This window comes from Prosopis cineraria, unplaced genomic scaffold (assembly GCF_029017545.1).
Source record: "Prosopis cineraria cultivar Desert tree isolate PC_DT_omini unplaced genomic scaffold, ASM2901754v1 PC14, whole genome shotgun sequence".
NCBI lineage: Eukaryota > Viridiplantae > Streptophyta > Magnoliopsida > Fabales > Fabaceae > Prosopis > Prosopis cineraria.
In genome coordinates, this window is record NW_026555345.1 from 7,644,284 (window position 1) to 7,661,431 (window position 17,148).

General features: G+C 31.2%; 1 protein-coding gene across 2 annotated transcripts; it reads right to left on the reverse strand.

The window, feature by feature from the left end:
* Positions 1 to 1,312: 1,312 nt before the first annotated feature.
* Positions 1,313 to 3,848, reverse strand: LOC129293250 (pentatricopeptide repeat-containing protein At4g14050, mitochondrial). 2 transcript variants are annotated; one of them, XM_054931110.1, is made up of 2 exons: positions 2,890 to 3,848; positions 1,313 to 2,727 (listed from the first exon to the last, which is right to left on the reverse strand). In XM_054931110.1, the coding sequence occupies exons 1-2, from the start codon at positions 3,344 to 3,346 to the stop codon at positions 1,514 to 1,516; spliced, it is 1,671 nt and encodes a 556-aa protein (XP_054787085.1). In that variant the 5' UTR covers positions 3,347 to 3,848; the 3' UTR covers positions 1,313 to 1,513. The 2 variants fall into 2 exon arrangements, with proteins under 2 accessions (XP_054787085.1, XP_054787084.1); XM_054931109.1 differs by having other exon boundaries at positions 1,313 to 3,848.
* Positions 3,849 to 17,148: the final 13,300 nt, after the last annotated feature.

Below are 17,148 nucleotides of genomic sequence, written 5' to 3' on the forward strand. Positions count from 1 at the left end.
GACAGAAGTTTCATAACAACGCAGCCTATTCATCTGTGCATTCTAGAAACTCTCTCTCTCTCAGAGCACTGTCCAATTTTATTGGGTCAGTGGGTGTGAGATAATGCACGGTACGAAAATAGCTTATCATTTGTGACTATGTTCAAACCACTTACTTCTACTTGTTTGCACTAGTATATCCTATGTCCAGAGAGTAATTTGCTATTATAGCTGGACAATTTGATTTAGAAGTGTCACTGATTATAACCTATCCTATTTATTCCTCAAGTTATTTGAATTATCTCGGTACTTGTTTATGTGAGAAGTTCCTATGAAAAGGAAACATGTAAAGTGTCAGGGTCTTCTTCCCTTGTCTTCATTACTTTTCAAGCAGGACATCAAAATTTCCATTCCAAATTGGACCTGTCCTTATAGATTTGAAATTCATAGGAGTTTAAAGCGTAAAAGCGATATATTCGGCTAATCTTTTGGTTTTGCTGACAGATTGATGGTGGCCTTATGACTTCCACCATGAAAGTTCCAAGGGATAAAGTCGCAGATAGACGATATGTACAAGTAAACTAGATACTGTTAATGTATCATACTGGCACAGGAGGGCTATGACCGTATTCAATGTGAAGACAAGGAATTATTGTCCCTCTATGTTTTTTTTTTTTAGTGTATTTTCCTGGTTCCTACAAAATAAAAAGGCGGCTTAGCCTGATTTATGCAATTACTTTGAACCAACTATCAGGAACCTAGATAAAAAAAACATAGATGCTGGAAGGAATATTTGAACCAATAACAGGAAGACATGATTAACACTGCATCATTGTGCCTGTCAAAATCAGTTTACAAACACATGAATAAGTCACGTTCTACAGCTACCAGCGATTGGTCCATTCTCAAATGCAGTTTGCACGGAGAATGAAAATATTTGTTGCACAAATTAACGAATCAGTATAGATATGATCTTAGTTGACTTAAGGATAAGGATTTTCTAACATCCTAGTTGACTTAGGGTGCTACAAACTTGAAAAATCACTGCCTAAGAAGCTAGAATGGCTAAACTTTGATATGCCATATGATGCAATTTAAGTTTTGAAAAGAACACATTCTAAAACATTATTGAATTGATACAATTTGGTTAACACATCTAAAACTGTAGAATGGGGGAGGAATGTGAGAAAGAGAAGGGACATATTCATGAAAGGGGGGAAGCCGTTGAGAGATGCAGAGGAAGGAGAAGGGAAGCAAGATACGGTTGACAAGCAAATAAAAGTCGATTGAAAAACTCAAAAGATATCAAAATATAACTCTTGAACAAGATAAATTACTAAAAAAATTAAAAAGATATTTAATTAAAAATAATACGAATCTAACAAACATATAATTAAATTCAGAATAAAACTAATTAAATCATTTATAATTCTCATGTTTAATTTTTACTTCCTAATTTACAGATTAACAATATCTCGTTGTAACATTATCTTCATATTCTCTATTACTAATTTTTTCGATCAGACCATCGAAGTCACCAAAAATCATTGCATGAACATTTTCCATCCCTAAAGTGGTGATATCTCTTGGCATCTCGAACATAAATCTCTCTGCTTGCAATAGTGCTGATGAGTTTCAAAACAGTATGGCAATCTCCACAAACACGAAGATTTTTCACTATGCGTATAATTGTACCAGGAACAGCCTTGAGAAGCCCATAGGCCACAGCTAACCTCTCACTGTGCCAGAAAAGCTGTCTCTCTTTCTCTTGCTGATCCATGTCGTGTAAGACAGAACTAGTATCAGGAACATAACCTCTTCTCCTCATCTCTGCATCTATCTTTCTCATTAAACCTAGAATCTCATCCTTCAGTGGATGACATGTCTCTCCAGCATAAAACACATGGCTTTCCTTTCCCAAATCAACGGAGCTGTAACCTGGTTCCTTCTTGACTTCCATCATTGCCATTGACTCTCTTGCTTTCGACACACCTTCCCACATACCAGCTCCCGCATAGATATTAGACAGCAATATATAGGTGGAGGGATCTTCTAGTTTTGTATTGGACAAATGATCAGCAATCCTAATTGCCATCTGGGTTTTACCATGGGACTTGCAAGCACTAAGTAATGCAGCCCAAGTAGGTTCATCAGGCTTGAATGGCATAGTTTCGATTATATTTTCTGCTTCTTCGAGGTAACCAGATCGACTATAAAGATCAAGCAAGCAAGTATAGTGTTTCAAAGACGGGGTGATGTTGTAATCTTCAACCATAGATCTGAACAAAGAACGACCTTTGTCAACTAGACCAACATTACCGCATGCATAGATCAATCCAACGAAGGTCACTTCATTTGGCTTGAACCCAGCCAAAACCATTTCATCATACAAAGCCAATGCCTCCTCAGCTTGACCATGCTGAGCAGCGCCAACAATAATTGAAGTCCAAGAAATGACGTCCTTCTTGCACAATTTATAGAAGATATCTTTCGCTGCTAAAAGGTCACTACATTTGGCGTACATATCTACAAGAGCATTGCTTATGAATAAGCAAGATTCATATCCAAGAGTTATAACCAGACCATGTATCTGTTTTCCAAGCTCCATAACAGCTAAATTGGCACAAGCACCAACTACGCTCGAAAGAACCAATGGGTCTACGATATCAATCCCATCTTTTCTCATTTCAATGAAGAAGCGCAAACCATCAACTTCATTCCCGCTCTGTATCAACCCAGAAATCAAAGCTGTCCAAGTAAACAAGTTCTTGTAAGGTACACTACAAAACAGTTCAATAGCATCTGATTTTCGTCCATTGCGAGCATACCCAGATATCATAGCAGTCCAAGAAACCAGATTTAACGAAGAAATTGAATCAAACACGGAACGTGCATGATCAGGCAACTCACATTTGGCGTACATATCGACCAATGATGACTTCACAACATCGTCTTCCCAGAAGGGCGACAACAAAAAGCGAGCATGGACTTGTTTACCTTGCCTCACAGCACCCACATTAGCACAAGCCTTGACGAGGCTAGCAAGCACAAAATGGTCAGGTTGTAACTTATCATTCTTAAGAATTGAACAAGAGACGGAGAGTGCTTTGTGTGGATGGTTGGACCGGTTGCAGGCAGTGAGAAGCGTTGCCCAGGAGACACAATCTCTGTGAGGCATTTCTTCGAACAGTAGAAGAGCATTTTGAACAATACCACATTTGCCGTAGGCGTCGAGCAGAGTGTTGGGCAAAGGCTCGCGTAAATGAAGGCCAGATTTCAAGATTTGAGCATGAAGTTTCTTGGCGAGAGTTAGGTTGAGGCACGCTGAAGATCGTTGAAGTTGGAGCACGTACTGAGAGATAGGCATTCATCACCAAACTCCGAGCAACACCACAAGATCAATCAACTAGCCACACAATCGGATTTGATAATTTTCAAATAGCAGAGAAAAAGAAGAAAGTACAGCAAAGAATGTAACATGGATGTATCAAAAAAAGAATGTAACATGGAAGTGGAGGTTCTGGGGGATAAGATGAAGACGAGAAGGGTGAAGAATTGAAGACTCGACGCTGCCGTTCTGAAGTGTGAAGAAAACGAAGGCCAGAGAAGAGTGAAGAATGTGACCGCCGATCGCTATTGAGCTCGTTGAGAGTGAAGGGTGAAGAAGACGAGCTCTGGCCAACGTTGAAGAAGACGACCGATCAACGCCGACCGACAGAAGAGGAGACTCAAGAGCTGAGTCTGAGCCGCTGAAGCTGAGTGATGTGTCGCCGTTGTCAAGACCTGATGAGAGTGAGAACAGAGAACTGCGACTGCGAAGTGCGGAGACGAGAACTCAGAGCTGCGCTTGCGGTAGTCATCATAAATTCCGAAGGGGAAATGACAAGCGGAAACCATAGCAACGTTAATGACAATTACAAACTTAGAGTGATTGAAACCTCAACAATACATTATATTGGCCGGTTAAAAAATATAAAATATTTTTTAAAAGATTATATATTTAAAAATATAAAATATTTTTTATTTTTTGAGATATAATTATTATCTTTTTTATAAAAATATTTTTTATTAAATAAATTATTTTAAGATATTTATCGAGATAAATATGAAAAAATAAGATTAATTTAAAAATAAATAACTAATTTATTAAGAATGAGATTTGATCAAAAATGCATTACATTTTTAAATAGAAAGAGTAGTTCTTATCTATAATTAAAGTTGAAAATTTTATTAAATATACTTTAAATTATTTATAATGTTAGTTAAAAATTTACAAGTCAGTGATTTCTTGTTGTTCATGCAAAAAGAAACTATTTGAAAAATCAAGTAAATATATTTTGAATCATTCATAGAGAGAATGACAAGTAAAGGCTTTGTAAGAATATTAACGTTAAATTTAAAACTTTAGTATTGAAATATGGTAGAAGGAGTATTGAAATTTAAAAATATTAATGTTGAAAAATCCTAGTTTAATATCAATTTTCTTACAGAATCTTTATTTGTTATTCTCCTTTATTCAAAATTTTAATTGGGAATTCACAAAAATTAATTATGAATTACAAGCATTCACTTATAATTTTTATGCTATAAATCATTCCAAAAATTTATTAAATATACTTCTGATTATTTATAAGGTCAGTTGAGAATTTATGATAGTCAGTTATAAATTACAAGCCAATTGCTTGAAATTTTTTACTTTTACTTGAAAAATCAATAAAAAAATAATTGAGAATTCCTCAAGTTAATCAACAAAAAAAAATATTACAAGTAAAAATTATAGTCTGTTATTAATATTTTAATAATTTAAAGTTTTTAGTTGTAATTAATCTCTTTATGGAGTTCTTAATTGTAATTTTTTCAATTCAAAAATGAAGAAGGGTTTTCAACTTTTCAAATTCTAATTTTGCCCTTCAAAAACTCGCTCCACCTACAAAAGCCCACCCTGATTTTTTTTTTCTCAGGTCTTCAAAACAGGCCTGATTCAAAGCAAGCCAACTGCATGAACAGGTTAAATAGTTGAATCAGATCACTTGCTTTACCAGGTGACAATTTGACCGTTGAGACCGGTCCGTGTGTCAAAACATTCGTGTGAACTGTGAAGGACGCACTTTCAATTATAGAAAACAACAGGGCGTGAAGGCTGGTTTAAAAAAAAAAGAATGGGGGGCATGATATGTCTTGTGAACTAGAGCCGAATCCTTCATGGGCCTAGTCTTCTAATAGAGAAGACATGGAACTCGGCCGAAAAACAAGCCCATTGTATGCCCTGCTTACTTTGGTTTCATTCTGTTGAATGAACCTATTCATATTTTTTTTAAAAAAAAAGTTCAGGCCCACTAACTAAGTGAGGAATTTTTGTTTCTTTCCTATTTGATTTGACTTCGACCTTGCATTTAAAGAATGTATGGGACTTCAGTCCTCAGAAATAAGGATCAAACTTAGGAGGTTACTCATTTAAGTTTATTTTTATAAAAATTCGAGCTTAAAAAATACTATTATTTTAAGAAAATCGGGCTTTCAAACTCGGCCCTAATAGGCTCTGAAAAATGGGTTCAAGCTCGGGCGACCCTTTTAGGTCTGTTTTTATTTTTTCTTTAAAAAATAAAATATTTTTAATTTTTAAATTGAATTTAAACTTTAGAATATATGTTTATATTTTAAAATTATAATTTATATTATTTGTTTTTAATTTTTAAACATTATAATTTTTATTTTTAAAAAATATGTGAAATATTATAATTAAAAATTTTAATTTTTAAAATTTTAAAAAAAATAAAAATATAATAATAAGGGCTTATGGACCTGATCCTAAACTCTTTACATAAGGGTCGGGCTCTAAAAAATGAGACATTTTAAGAAAATCAGACTTAATGGCTTAAGCTTTTAAGAGCTGGGCCGATAAAGTCCGAGCTCATAAGGACCGAGCTTATCCGTCTTTCAACTCCAACTTTGCACTACTGATGTTTAGCATCATGTAATTGGGGCTATATATATATATATATATATATATATATATATATATTCAGGAAAGAAAGAAAGAAATTAACAAGGCCACAGGCGCATACATAATAACAAGTGTGTCGCTTTCAACATGTATTAAGGATGAATGGGCGTTCAACCTGGTGCTTATTAGAGGTGACGAGATTGGATTCAAATTTAAAGTTTTTTAATTTTATACTTATTAAAATATAAAAATATAAAAATTATGAAAAAAAATATATAAATCAATTCTTTATCAATTTGGATATTTTTAATCTTAATGATCTATTTAATATTAAAAATTTTAAAATTTTTTATAAATTAAGTATCCAAATTTATTTTGAACAGTCCAAATTTAAAATTTTTAACTTGTAATATTTAAAAAAATATTTTTTTAAAAAAAGTGTCCATTAGCAAATTATCTTTATTTTTAATATTTTTATCTATCAAAGTAAAAATTATAAATATTTAATATTAAATTTGGATTATCTAGAGTACATCCAAATAGTCAATTTATAAAAGTTATAAAAAAATTTTAATATTAAATTAGATCACTCAAATTAAATCAGTGTTGTTTAAATTAATGATGAACATATTTATTTTTATTTTAATAAAATTAAAATTAAAATTGAATAACCCATAACCTTTTGAGTTGATGAAATGATGCACATAAGTTGTTGAGCATCAAAGTTGAACCCCATGAATAAGAATGGTTTTGTTTTGAATAGAGTTGAGAATATAAGCCAATTCAAATTATATAGGTTGGCCCATATAGGTTGAAGGAAAATATAATTTGGGTTAGGTTTAATTCATTTTTATATGGGTTGAAAAAATCCCAACCTAATCCATCCTTTGAGAGTTGATGGATTAAATTAGTTCACTCGTCAATCCATTGTTTTAATTTATTTTTCCATGAATTCAAGAAAAAAAATACTAAAATGATGAGTTTTAATTTGATATTTATTCATATTTCATTATAGATATACCATAATATTAATCTATAATATATGTGGGAAATATATAAATTAATCTAGCTAAATAAGTCATGCCCAATATGATTTATACTCATAAATTTTTCCCTTTTCTTTTTTAAATTTTTTTAAAAAATATGGGTTAAACAAACCAACTTTAACCATAAGGGTTAACTCATAATTTACGAGTTATATAATTCGGGAAAAAAAAACCTATTTTTACTTAGGTTGATTTTTTTAACCCTACCTTCTTTTTATGCCTGATTATTTAGGTTAACTCATACTTCCTTTGATCAGACACATTTTAGAAAGTATATTTAGTTCTATTTATAAGCTATGATGTGATTTTTCAAGTAATATTCAAAAGATATTTTTAAAATTATCCTTTACAAGAGAAAAAAATAACATAACATCACTTTTTAAATTTATTACTCCCTCTGTCCCAAATTATAAGACATTTTTAGATAAAATTTCACATATCAATAAACCTCAGTAAATACACTTAACAACCTTATTTTTTTAAAATAAAAATATAAACTTTTAAAAATACCATCATTTAATATATTAAAAAGAAAAGAGACTGAAATTAATTATAGAAAGAGGAAGAATAATATTGGAATTGGTACATTCAATAAAACTTTAATCTACTTAAAATATTTTATATTTTAAATTGTAGCAACTCCTTTAAAAATGCTCTATAATTTAGGACGGAGATAATATATAAGAGCATATTTAAAATTTTGCACACTTTTATTAATTTTATTTTTTATATTAATATTAATGATATTAGTAAAAATGATTCACGAAGAGAATAAAAGAAGGATATCCTAACATGTGTTCTCACTCTAGTTATGTATTTGGCGTCTCGTCCGTTCGTCGTCTCCCTTTTCTTCGTGACTTCTTTTCTTGTTTCTTTCTTCGTCACTTTTAGGCCGACTCTGTCTCCACTGATGTGATAGTTACACGTATATTATCACCTCAAAACTATTATCTAAAATATTTTTTAAATATCTTTAATTATTATTGTGTATATATCTTAATTATTATTAAGAGATATTATTTGATATTGTTATATAATTATTAGTCATGATTATATTATCTATTTACTTTGTGTATATAATATAACTTCCATCTCAATAATATATATGACATTTTTCAATTCTTCTCTAGGTTCTCTCTCTTATATTTAAAAGCTGTCATGGTGCCAGAGTCATAGAATATTTTTTCCCACGATAAGTACCTTATCTTTTGGATGTTGATACCCCAGTAAAGATTTCATATACACTTCTTCTAAATCTCCATTTAAAAAAGAATTTTTAACATTCATTTGGTGAAAAGGCCAGTGCTTAACAACAACAATGGTTAAAAGGCTACGAATAGAAGTCATACGAGCTACAGGTGCAAAAGTTTCATCATAATCACCGCCACACTCCTGAGTGAATCCTTGAGCCACCAAGCGAGCCTTACATTATTTTAAAGAGCCATCAGAATGAGTCATGTTTTTATAGACCTATCGATACCCAACTAAATTTTTACCACGAGGAAGATCAATAAGATCCCAAGTATGCATTTTCTCTAGGGCCTGCAATTCATCATCTATAGCTTGCTGCTGAAGGGGATCACGAGAGGCTTCCTTAAAGGATTTGGGTTTTTAAAACTAGAGAATGGTAGAAAAACAATAGTAATCATTGAGGTAAGAGGGAGGATTTCTTACACGATTGGGCTGAGAGTCTATGGATGATATAGGCTCAATAGGCATGACTTGTGTTGGAGGAGCAATAGGTGTGACAATAGGCATATTTGGAACAAGCACAACATCAGTCTTAGAAACAAGCTTAATAAAAGAATCTATACTCGAGTCACTAGGAAAAAGATCAGTAGAAATATCTATAAAAATAGGAGGTGAAGAAGATGAAAATGATGAGAGATTGATTAGAGATGAAAACTTGATATTTTCCTAAAAGACAAAATGTTGAGAAATACGAATGCGGTGAGAGAGAGGATCCTAACAATGATAACCCTTATGCTCAAAATCATGAATAAGAAAACAATAAACACAAGAATGAGTTTGAAGTTTGTTTGTCTCATAAGACGAAAGAAGAACAAAATAGGCACAAGCAAAAACTTTTAAAAGACTATAATCGGGAGGATAACCATGGAGACACTCAAAAGGAGAAATGTTATCGATAACAGGAGACGAGAGTCAATTGATGCAAAAGAAAAAGATTAAGGCTCCTTTACCCCAAAACTGTTTAGGACAAGAAGAGAAAATGAGCAATACTCTAATGGAATCAAGAATATGATGGTGTTTACGCTCAGCACAACCATTTTGTTGAGAAGTATAAAGATAATAATATTGAGAAAGAGTATCTTGAGAATCAAGAAAAGTGAGCAATTTAGAGTCATGATATTCCAAAGCATTATCATAACAACTTTAGAATACTAAGTTTGAACCATAATAGTAAATTTGATATAAAGTTCAGGTAACTCAGATCAATATTTAATCATATAAATCCAGGTAAAATGAAAAAAATTGTCAACAAAATCATAAAATATTAGGATCCTCCTATAAAGGGAGTAGGTGTAGGACCCTAAACATCAGAATGAATCAAATCAAATGGAGAAGCAGTAATAGAATCGTTTTTATGAAAACACAAAGCAGGTTGTTTGGCAGTCTGATAAGAAATGCATTGTAAAGAATGGCTATGAACATGATCTACAATACCATTAAGAACTAAAGAACACAATTTTCTCAAAGAAGGGTGAGTAAGACGATGATGCCATAGGTCGAGAGAAGAATCATGAGAAGAGGATGTGGAGGCAGCACACAATGTAGGAATAGTGATCTCAGGTAGGTGCATTAAGGTGAGCTTAAATATGTGACCAACTTTATGCCCAGTCCCAACAACCTGTCCTGTCTGAAAATCCATCACAACTCAACTATGTTTATTAAATAACATATCATAACCCATATTAACAAGTTGTCCAACAGAAAGAAGGCTAAAGTTAATGGCAGGAAGAAAATATATATCATGAATGGATAGGGAAGGCAAGGCAAGGAGATAGTACCAATATGACTAACAAGCATTTGAGAACTTTTAGCAGTGTGTATAGGATAGGCAGTAGAGTTAGGTGTTATAGAGGAGAAGAAATTTTTCTGACATGTCATATGATTGTAGCAAGCAGAGTCAAAATACCAAGTGAATTTATCGGTAAGAGTAGATAAGGCAGCATTTCTTTGAATCAATAGTATATTAAAGGCACTTTGTATCATGAGCTTCACTTCTTTACTAGCTCCTCTCTTGCATTGTGAGTTTACTCTAATGCTGATTGGGGTTGTGATCGTGATGATTGATGGTCTATGACAGGTTTCTATATCTTCCTTGATCATTCCCTTATCTCTTAAAGAAGTAAGAAGCAGACATTAGCCTTTTGCTCCAATGCTGAATCGAAATATTGTGCACTAGCAACCACTATTACTGAGGTACTTTGGCTTCGTTGGTTACTTGATGAATTGGGAGCATCTCAGAGCTCCTCCATAAATATTTATTGTGATAGTTAAGCTATAATTAAGATTGCTCACAATGATGTGTTTCATGAGTAGACTAAACACATTGAGATTGACTATCATTTTACTCGTCAACATGTTGTTTGGGGCACCATCTGACTTATTCTAATTCAAACTAAGTATCAGCCGGCAGACTTATTTACAAAGTCTTTTCATCCAAGCCATTTTCAATTTCTAATAGACAAACTCAGGTTGCTTTCTGTTAAGCCATCTTGAGTTTGAGAGCAGATGTTATCTAGAATATTCTCCAAATATCTTTTATTATTATTATGTATATATCTTAATTATTATTAGGATATATTATTTGATATTATTATATAGTTATTAGTCATTATTATATTATCTATTTTCTTTGTGTATATAATGTAATCTTTATTTCAATAATAGATATGACATTTTTTAATCCTTCTCTAGTTTCTCTCTCTTATCTCTAATAGCTCTCCAAAACAATAACAAAACAAATACTTTTTTTTGTTGGAAAAATGACAATAAAATTCCTTTGAAATATATAAAATGACAAGTTGGTCCCTTGAAATGCCATAATTTTCTTGAAGTCCCTAGGGACCTTTCTGTCATTAATCAATTTATATAAATTAGCTAATTGTCCTTATTGAAAATAAATAATTCGCAACTTTTCTTCTTATATTCGCAACAATGCAACAATAAATTACAACTTCGCATGCTAAATTCCTTATTTGCTGTTGCATTGTTATGAATATAAGAAAAAAAGTTGTGAATCGTTTATTTTCAACAAGAAAAATTTGGTAATTTATATAAATTCATTAATGACAGAAAAGTCCCTAACGACTTAGGGAAATTATGACATTTTGAGAGACTAAATTGTCATTTATATATTTCAGATGGATTTTATTATCATTTTTCCTTTTTTTTTTTGGTAATAAGAGCAATACTTCATATTAATAATTAGCATAAAAAGTTTTAGTCCTTGAAAATTCAACACATTGTGTGAGAATCAACACTACCTCTCTTAGTTAGTCTTCATACAAGAGTCTTTGATTTTTTTTGCAAGCTTAGTTGGAATTTTGATTTTTTTTAGACACTACCTACACCTTGATGCAATAAAGTGTATTACTCTCATGCAACCTCCTAATTAACATGGTAAATATGACATTTTTTTTGGAGATCCTCTTTTGATAGTAACTTCTTAGTCAAATCCACCTATAAAGTTATGGAGATTCGTTAGATTTACAACTACTCAAATATCTGATCCAAGATTTGGAAAAGACACACTTATGAAAAAATTAAATACTTTCTCTCGAAAACTATTTGGGATCATCTCCTAATCAACTTCACACACTATAATGGGAATACTCCTCAACAATGTATTTGCCCTTTTGGTTGTAATTACTTTCTCGACTCTTTTACTCATATCTTATGAGATTGTAAGGAAGGTAAAAAAGGTTGAGAAAAATCAGTCACTCCTACAAAGTATGGTACCTTTTTTTATCTTTTTATACAAGATTGGATAATTTAAAATGCTAAAAACAAAGCAAGCAGCCTGTTTACAATAAGATTGCCTTGACAAATACTTTTTGCTTATACCTACTGGAACATATGAAAAGCCAGATCCGAGAAAATCTACTCTGAAAATATTACCTTGGATAATGATATTCCCTTCTCCTACACTCAACAAATTATCAATGACTTGAAACTTCATACAAACTCAACCTTTTGAACAAAATTGATACCAGACATGAAGTTAGATAGAATTTGCCAAATTCTAAGTGCGATAAACTAAACAATGATGGTTTTATCAATCTTAGAAGTGTATCTACTTGTGGAGACCTTATCACAGATGATAAGGGTAATTGGATTAAGGTTTTTTTTTTTTCTAAAAAATCTTGACAATCAACCTAGCACAACAGTTGAGTTTATAAAGATATTGGAAGGACTTAACCTTTGTTAAAATGTTAAGATTTTCAAAGTTAATGCTTATTCATATTTCATGAAGGCTCTATCACTCATTGAATGCAACTCTTTTGATAGCCACCTCCTCTCAGCAATTATTAGGAATATCAAAAATCTCACAATGAGGAAATAAAAAATCACTTTTGATTATATTTATAGAAAAGTAAATAGAAATGCTGCTTCGAGAGAGAATTTTCATATTAGGTTATTTGGCAGTCCCTCCATGATTGTAAAAGCCTTATGGCTTTAGATATGATCTGATCTTGGTCTCCTTGTAGGGTTTTTACCATAACCTTGTATTAAAAAAAATACTGCCTTACTGAGTCAATGATTATCAAATTGAAAATGATGGGTTTTTAAAAATTCCAAGCTCAATAATGTCTGGGAAATTCAAATTTAAAAGACCCAAATGAAGTCAAGTATCGATCACTATGAGTGGATGAATCCTTTGCTTGCATTATATATATATATTAATTAGTCAAGTATATAAGTCAAGGTACCGCATCAAAACATTACAAAAATATAATGCTAAGGTTATACCAGCGAGAAAAGCTGAAAATTGAGGGGACAAAAAGTAATCATCATTAAAAACCTAGAAAAGCTTTTAGAATTGATACACGGAAACCTTAAGAGAGATTGGATATCCTTCACTAAAACATTATTACACCGAAGCTAGTTGGAAAGAGGTTAATGGAAAAGAATGTTCTTGTGAAAAGTAGATACAGGAATCGGGTGCGCTGGACTTAAACTTGACCTGAATAGGACAGAATGTAAACAATCCCAGTTTCTTAAAAAGCTTGAACGGTCAACCTTGTCCCAAATTTCTTTGGACTACAAACAGCTCAAATATTTGAATTTTATTTTTAAAATTATTTTTAATTAATTTTTACTTGAAAATTAATTATTTTATTTTATAAACATATAAAATATATTTTTTTATATGTTTAAATGATATTTAGGACTCAATTTTTTTAAAAAAATGTGTGTGTCTTGAAATCTAAAAGTCAATATTAAAATATCTTTTAAATAATATTTTGTGATATCTTACTGATTTAAAACAACAAAAATATGACAATAACATAAAACCCTGCTTAACCGAGTATTCAGCATCAAATGACCCTGTCCATTGTAGTTTATCCTAGAGGTGTTCACGGGCCCGGTCCCGTCCCCAAAAAAAGATCGGGACTGAATTTTGGTCCCGTGTCTCGTCCCGTCCCGAAAGTCATCCCGTCTTGTTAAGAGTCGGGATGAGATCGGGACAAAATCGGGACGTCCTGCAGTCCCGATAAATGGAATAATATCGAAAAAAGATCTGGATAATAACGTTAATTAAAATTTTAAATCATATAATTTATTAAGTTTAAAATCAAAACAACACAAGTACATAAATAACAATAATTTAAAATTAATTATTGAATTATATTAATCACAACTACACATTATAATAATAAATACAAATAATCTTTATGCTATAAGATTAGTAACAACAGGCAAGTCAAACATAACATCAAATCATTGTTCTTTTACTTTAGTGAAGATGTACTAGGCTAATTACTCTTCTAAAAATAAGTAAAAAATACATTGTAAATAAAAGTTATTAAATAGATAGATATAAGAATAAATTATATTAATATAATTAATATGTTATAAAGAAAGATATCGCCATATTTACTCCATGCCATTAAAATTATCAATATAAATAAACTTTAGTTTTAAATAAGAATTGCAAGTATTAAAATTATAATTGATATAATTAATATAAGTATAAATTATATTAATATAATTAATATATTTAAAATAAAAAATAATATATATAATATTCGGGATGGGACGGGACATCTCGATGGTAATCCCGTGTTCCGTCCTGTCCCGAACCCCTTTCCTATCCCGTCCCATAAAGTCCTGTCCTGATTATTTTCAAGCCGAGATAAGACCCGTCCCGATATGATCGGGATGATGTCGGGCCAATCGGAACGGGTCCAGACTGAACACCCTTAATTTATCCTCTTGAAGAGTAAGATAAAGAAGAATATTCAAAATAATGTTGGAAATTGGACAATTTTAAAGAGAGCACACTAGCTATTTATTCCAAGAAGGAATTGGCCATTCAGAAGGATAAATGAGGCCGTAATAGATATGCCCAACAAAAAGAGAACTAATGCTATCCAAGTCATGCGATTGGTCAATTGGAATCACAGGGAATTTTGAAGAAGAATATTCAAAAGCAGAACGAAACTTTGCCAACAATATTTTGTTGAATATTAAATAGGAGACTGACGCACCAATAGCTTTGTTATCTCTTCTTTTGATTTAAACCGCGTGGGAGGAAAATAAAGCCTGGAAGGGGGCTACCAAAAAATAATTGACTTGATTATAGAATTAAACAAGTTTTTAATTTTCTTTTTGTTTTAACATACAACAAAACTGTTTCTAAAAACAAAAACTAAACAGATGCTTGAATTCTAAATACAACAATCACTTTATAATTTGAATTCTTGTTTGCATTGTTTGAAAAGACACTTATATCTTATTTTTCAAAAAATTTTATAAACAAAGATGGTACAAATTACAGGAATTGTCATTTTTTGCAATTTTCTAATCATTGTTTGTAGTTTTTGATCAACAGTTTAAAATTAAAATTTGTTAATAGTAAGGATAATGTTGCACCGGTTTAAACTATTAAAGGGCGACATTTTGGAGCCATTTAACCCATTTTTAATTCTAAAATTATTTAGAGCTTATAGTTTAGGACCAATTTATCATTTTACTATTTTTAATTCTAAAATTATTTTTAAATTAACGCAATCAAATAGATTTTTTTATTTTTATAAGATTTTAAAACTGTATTGTAAAATAGTTTTTAAAAATAAAAAATACATGATGTATTTGCAAATGAAACTTCTAAATTTACAACCATTTAAATCAATATTTATATTTTATTTTTCAAAAATTTTACTAAAACCTAACTATTTAATTCCCTCTTTTAAAATTTAACTGTGATTCTCCCTATACATTAACAAGTTAGCTGCAAAATTTATGAAAAGGAAAAATAGAATTGGAAATCATTTAGATAGTACTTCTCACATTTATGAACAAACAGGAGAGGAAGAAATACTTCACAACTATCGATATAATGAATTTATCAATACAATTCAGAGTTGAAAGCTCCGCGGAAGCAGGTAGATTATATGAATCATGTGCTTATTGAATTTGTTCGAGTCATTTCATTTGAAAATACGTTTGAGAATCATACTTGCAATTTTGTAGGAGATTCAAGAGAGGGGTTTGAAGGAATAACTGGATGATGACCACGTTCGAGATACTTATAAATCCAATCTAGTATTCAACAACCGCTAGTATTCATTTTTGTAACATCAACTCTAGCCTTTATGTTTGGGTCACACATGAGTTTCAGAAATTTTACAAACAAGAGGGATGAGGCAAGCAAATACAACGAAAACTTTGCTTTGTAACGTAAAGAGGAGACTAATTCACTGACTGCTTTGTTTACGTATTTTCATTCTCAAAAAACAGAATCAAACCACGTGGAAGGGAAAAAGGCCAGTAAATATGCCTTGTCTTGCATCTTATTTATCTACGTGCTAATAGGCACTCTGCTGGGTGTCTTCGACACTCCTCTGGCCAATGAGATGATCATCATAAAGGAATATGTATATGCGTATGTATTAACTAGTGAGCTGCAAAAGTTACATGAAAAAGAATAATAAAGCTGTTGGAAATCATTTAGATAATACTTCTCACTTATATGAGCAAACAGGAAAGAAAGAAATACTTGGCAATTATCTGAGAATTTATCAAAACAATTAAAAGTTGAACTGTCCTCAGCAACAAGTAGATTATATCAGTCATTGATTATTGAATTTGTCGGAGTCATTTCATCAGAAGACGCATTTGATAATTGTACTTCACTACAGAAAAAATGTACTTATTAATGGTTTCTAGAGGTATTACAATAGTAGCTCAAACTGCTATTAACGTTAGTAGTAGCGGTTTAGCAAATTGCTACTGTATAAAGCATAGTGAGGTGTATAGTGACGGTTCTCCAAACTACTACCATTGTAGTCAAAATGGTACAATCTTTGTAGTGGTTCAACGAAATGAAACTCCTACACTGCAACGAAATTTACCCTAAAATTTTGTTCTCCAGTTTGAAAATTTTGGCACATACTTGGTAGCATTTTGTGGAATTGATAGGGCATTTGAAAATTTTAAAAAATCTACCAACATTGGTAGTAGTTTGTGTTTGAAAATTTTAATTTTTTCGGCGGCAATCTCTAAGAGCTACACATGGGTTGGGTTGGACTAGCTCCACCCCAATTCTAATGTCTAGCCCAATATGCATATTCGGGCATTGAGCCACTTGAAGGTTTGGGCGTGGTTTGGCTCGATGCCCAAAAGTTATTTTTGAAAAAAAAAATTAAAATATGCAAATAATTTTATTAATTTAAAAATATAATTATAATTAATGAAAATGAATTTTTTTAATAAAACTAACGTTAAAATTTGAAGTAATATTTTTAAGGTGTAGATAATTAATAATTATTCATTATTTTTACCTGATATAAAATTATAAATCAATTTTAAATATTTAAAAAAATTAGAAAAGTTGAAATCACAAAAAGTATCCATAATAAACATAAAAAAATATAATTCATAAAATATGTTAAGTAAAATAACATTATAAAATAATTGAGTTTTAAA

Coding starts and splice junctions, on each gene's coding strand:
- LOC129293250 (XM_054931109.1), bottom strand. CDS start 3,346: ATGCCTATCTCTCAGTACGTGCTCCAACTTCAACGATCTTCAGCGTGC.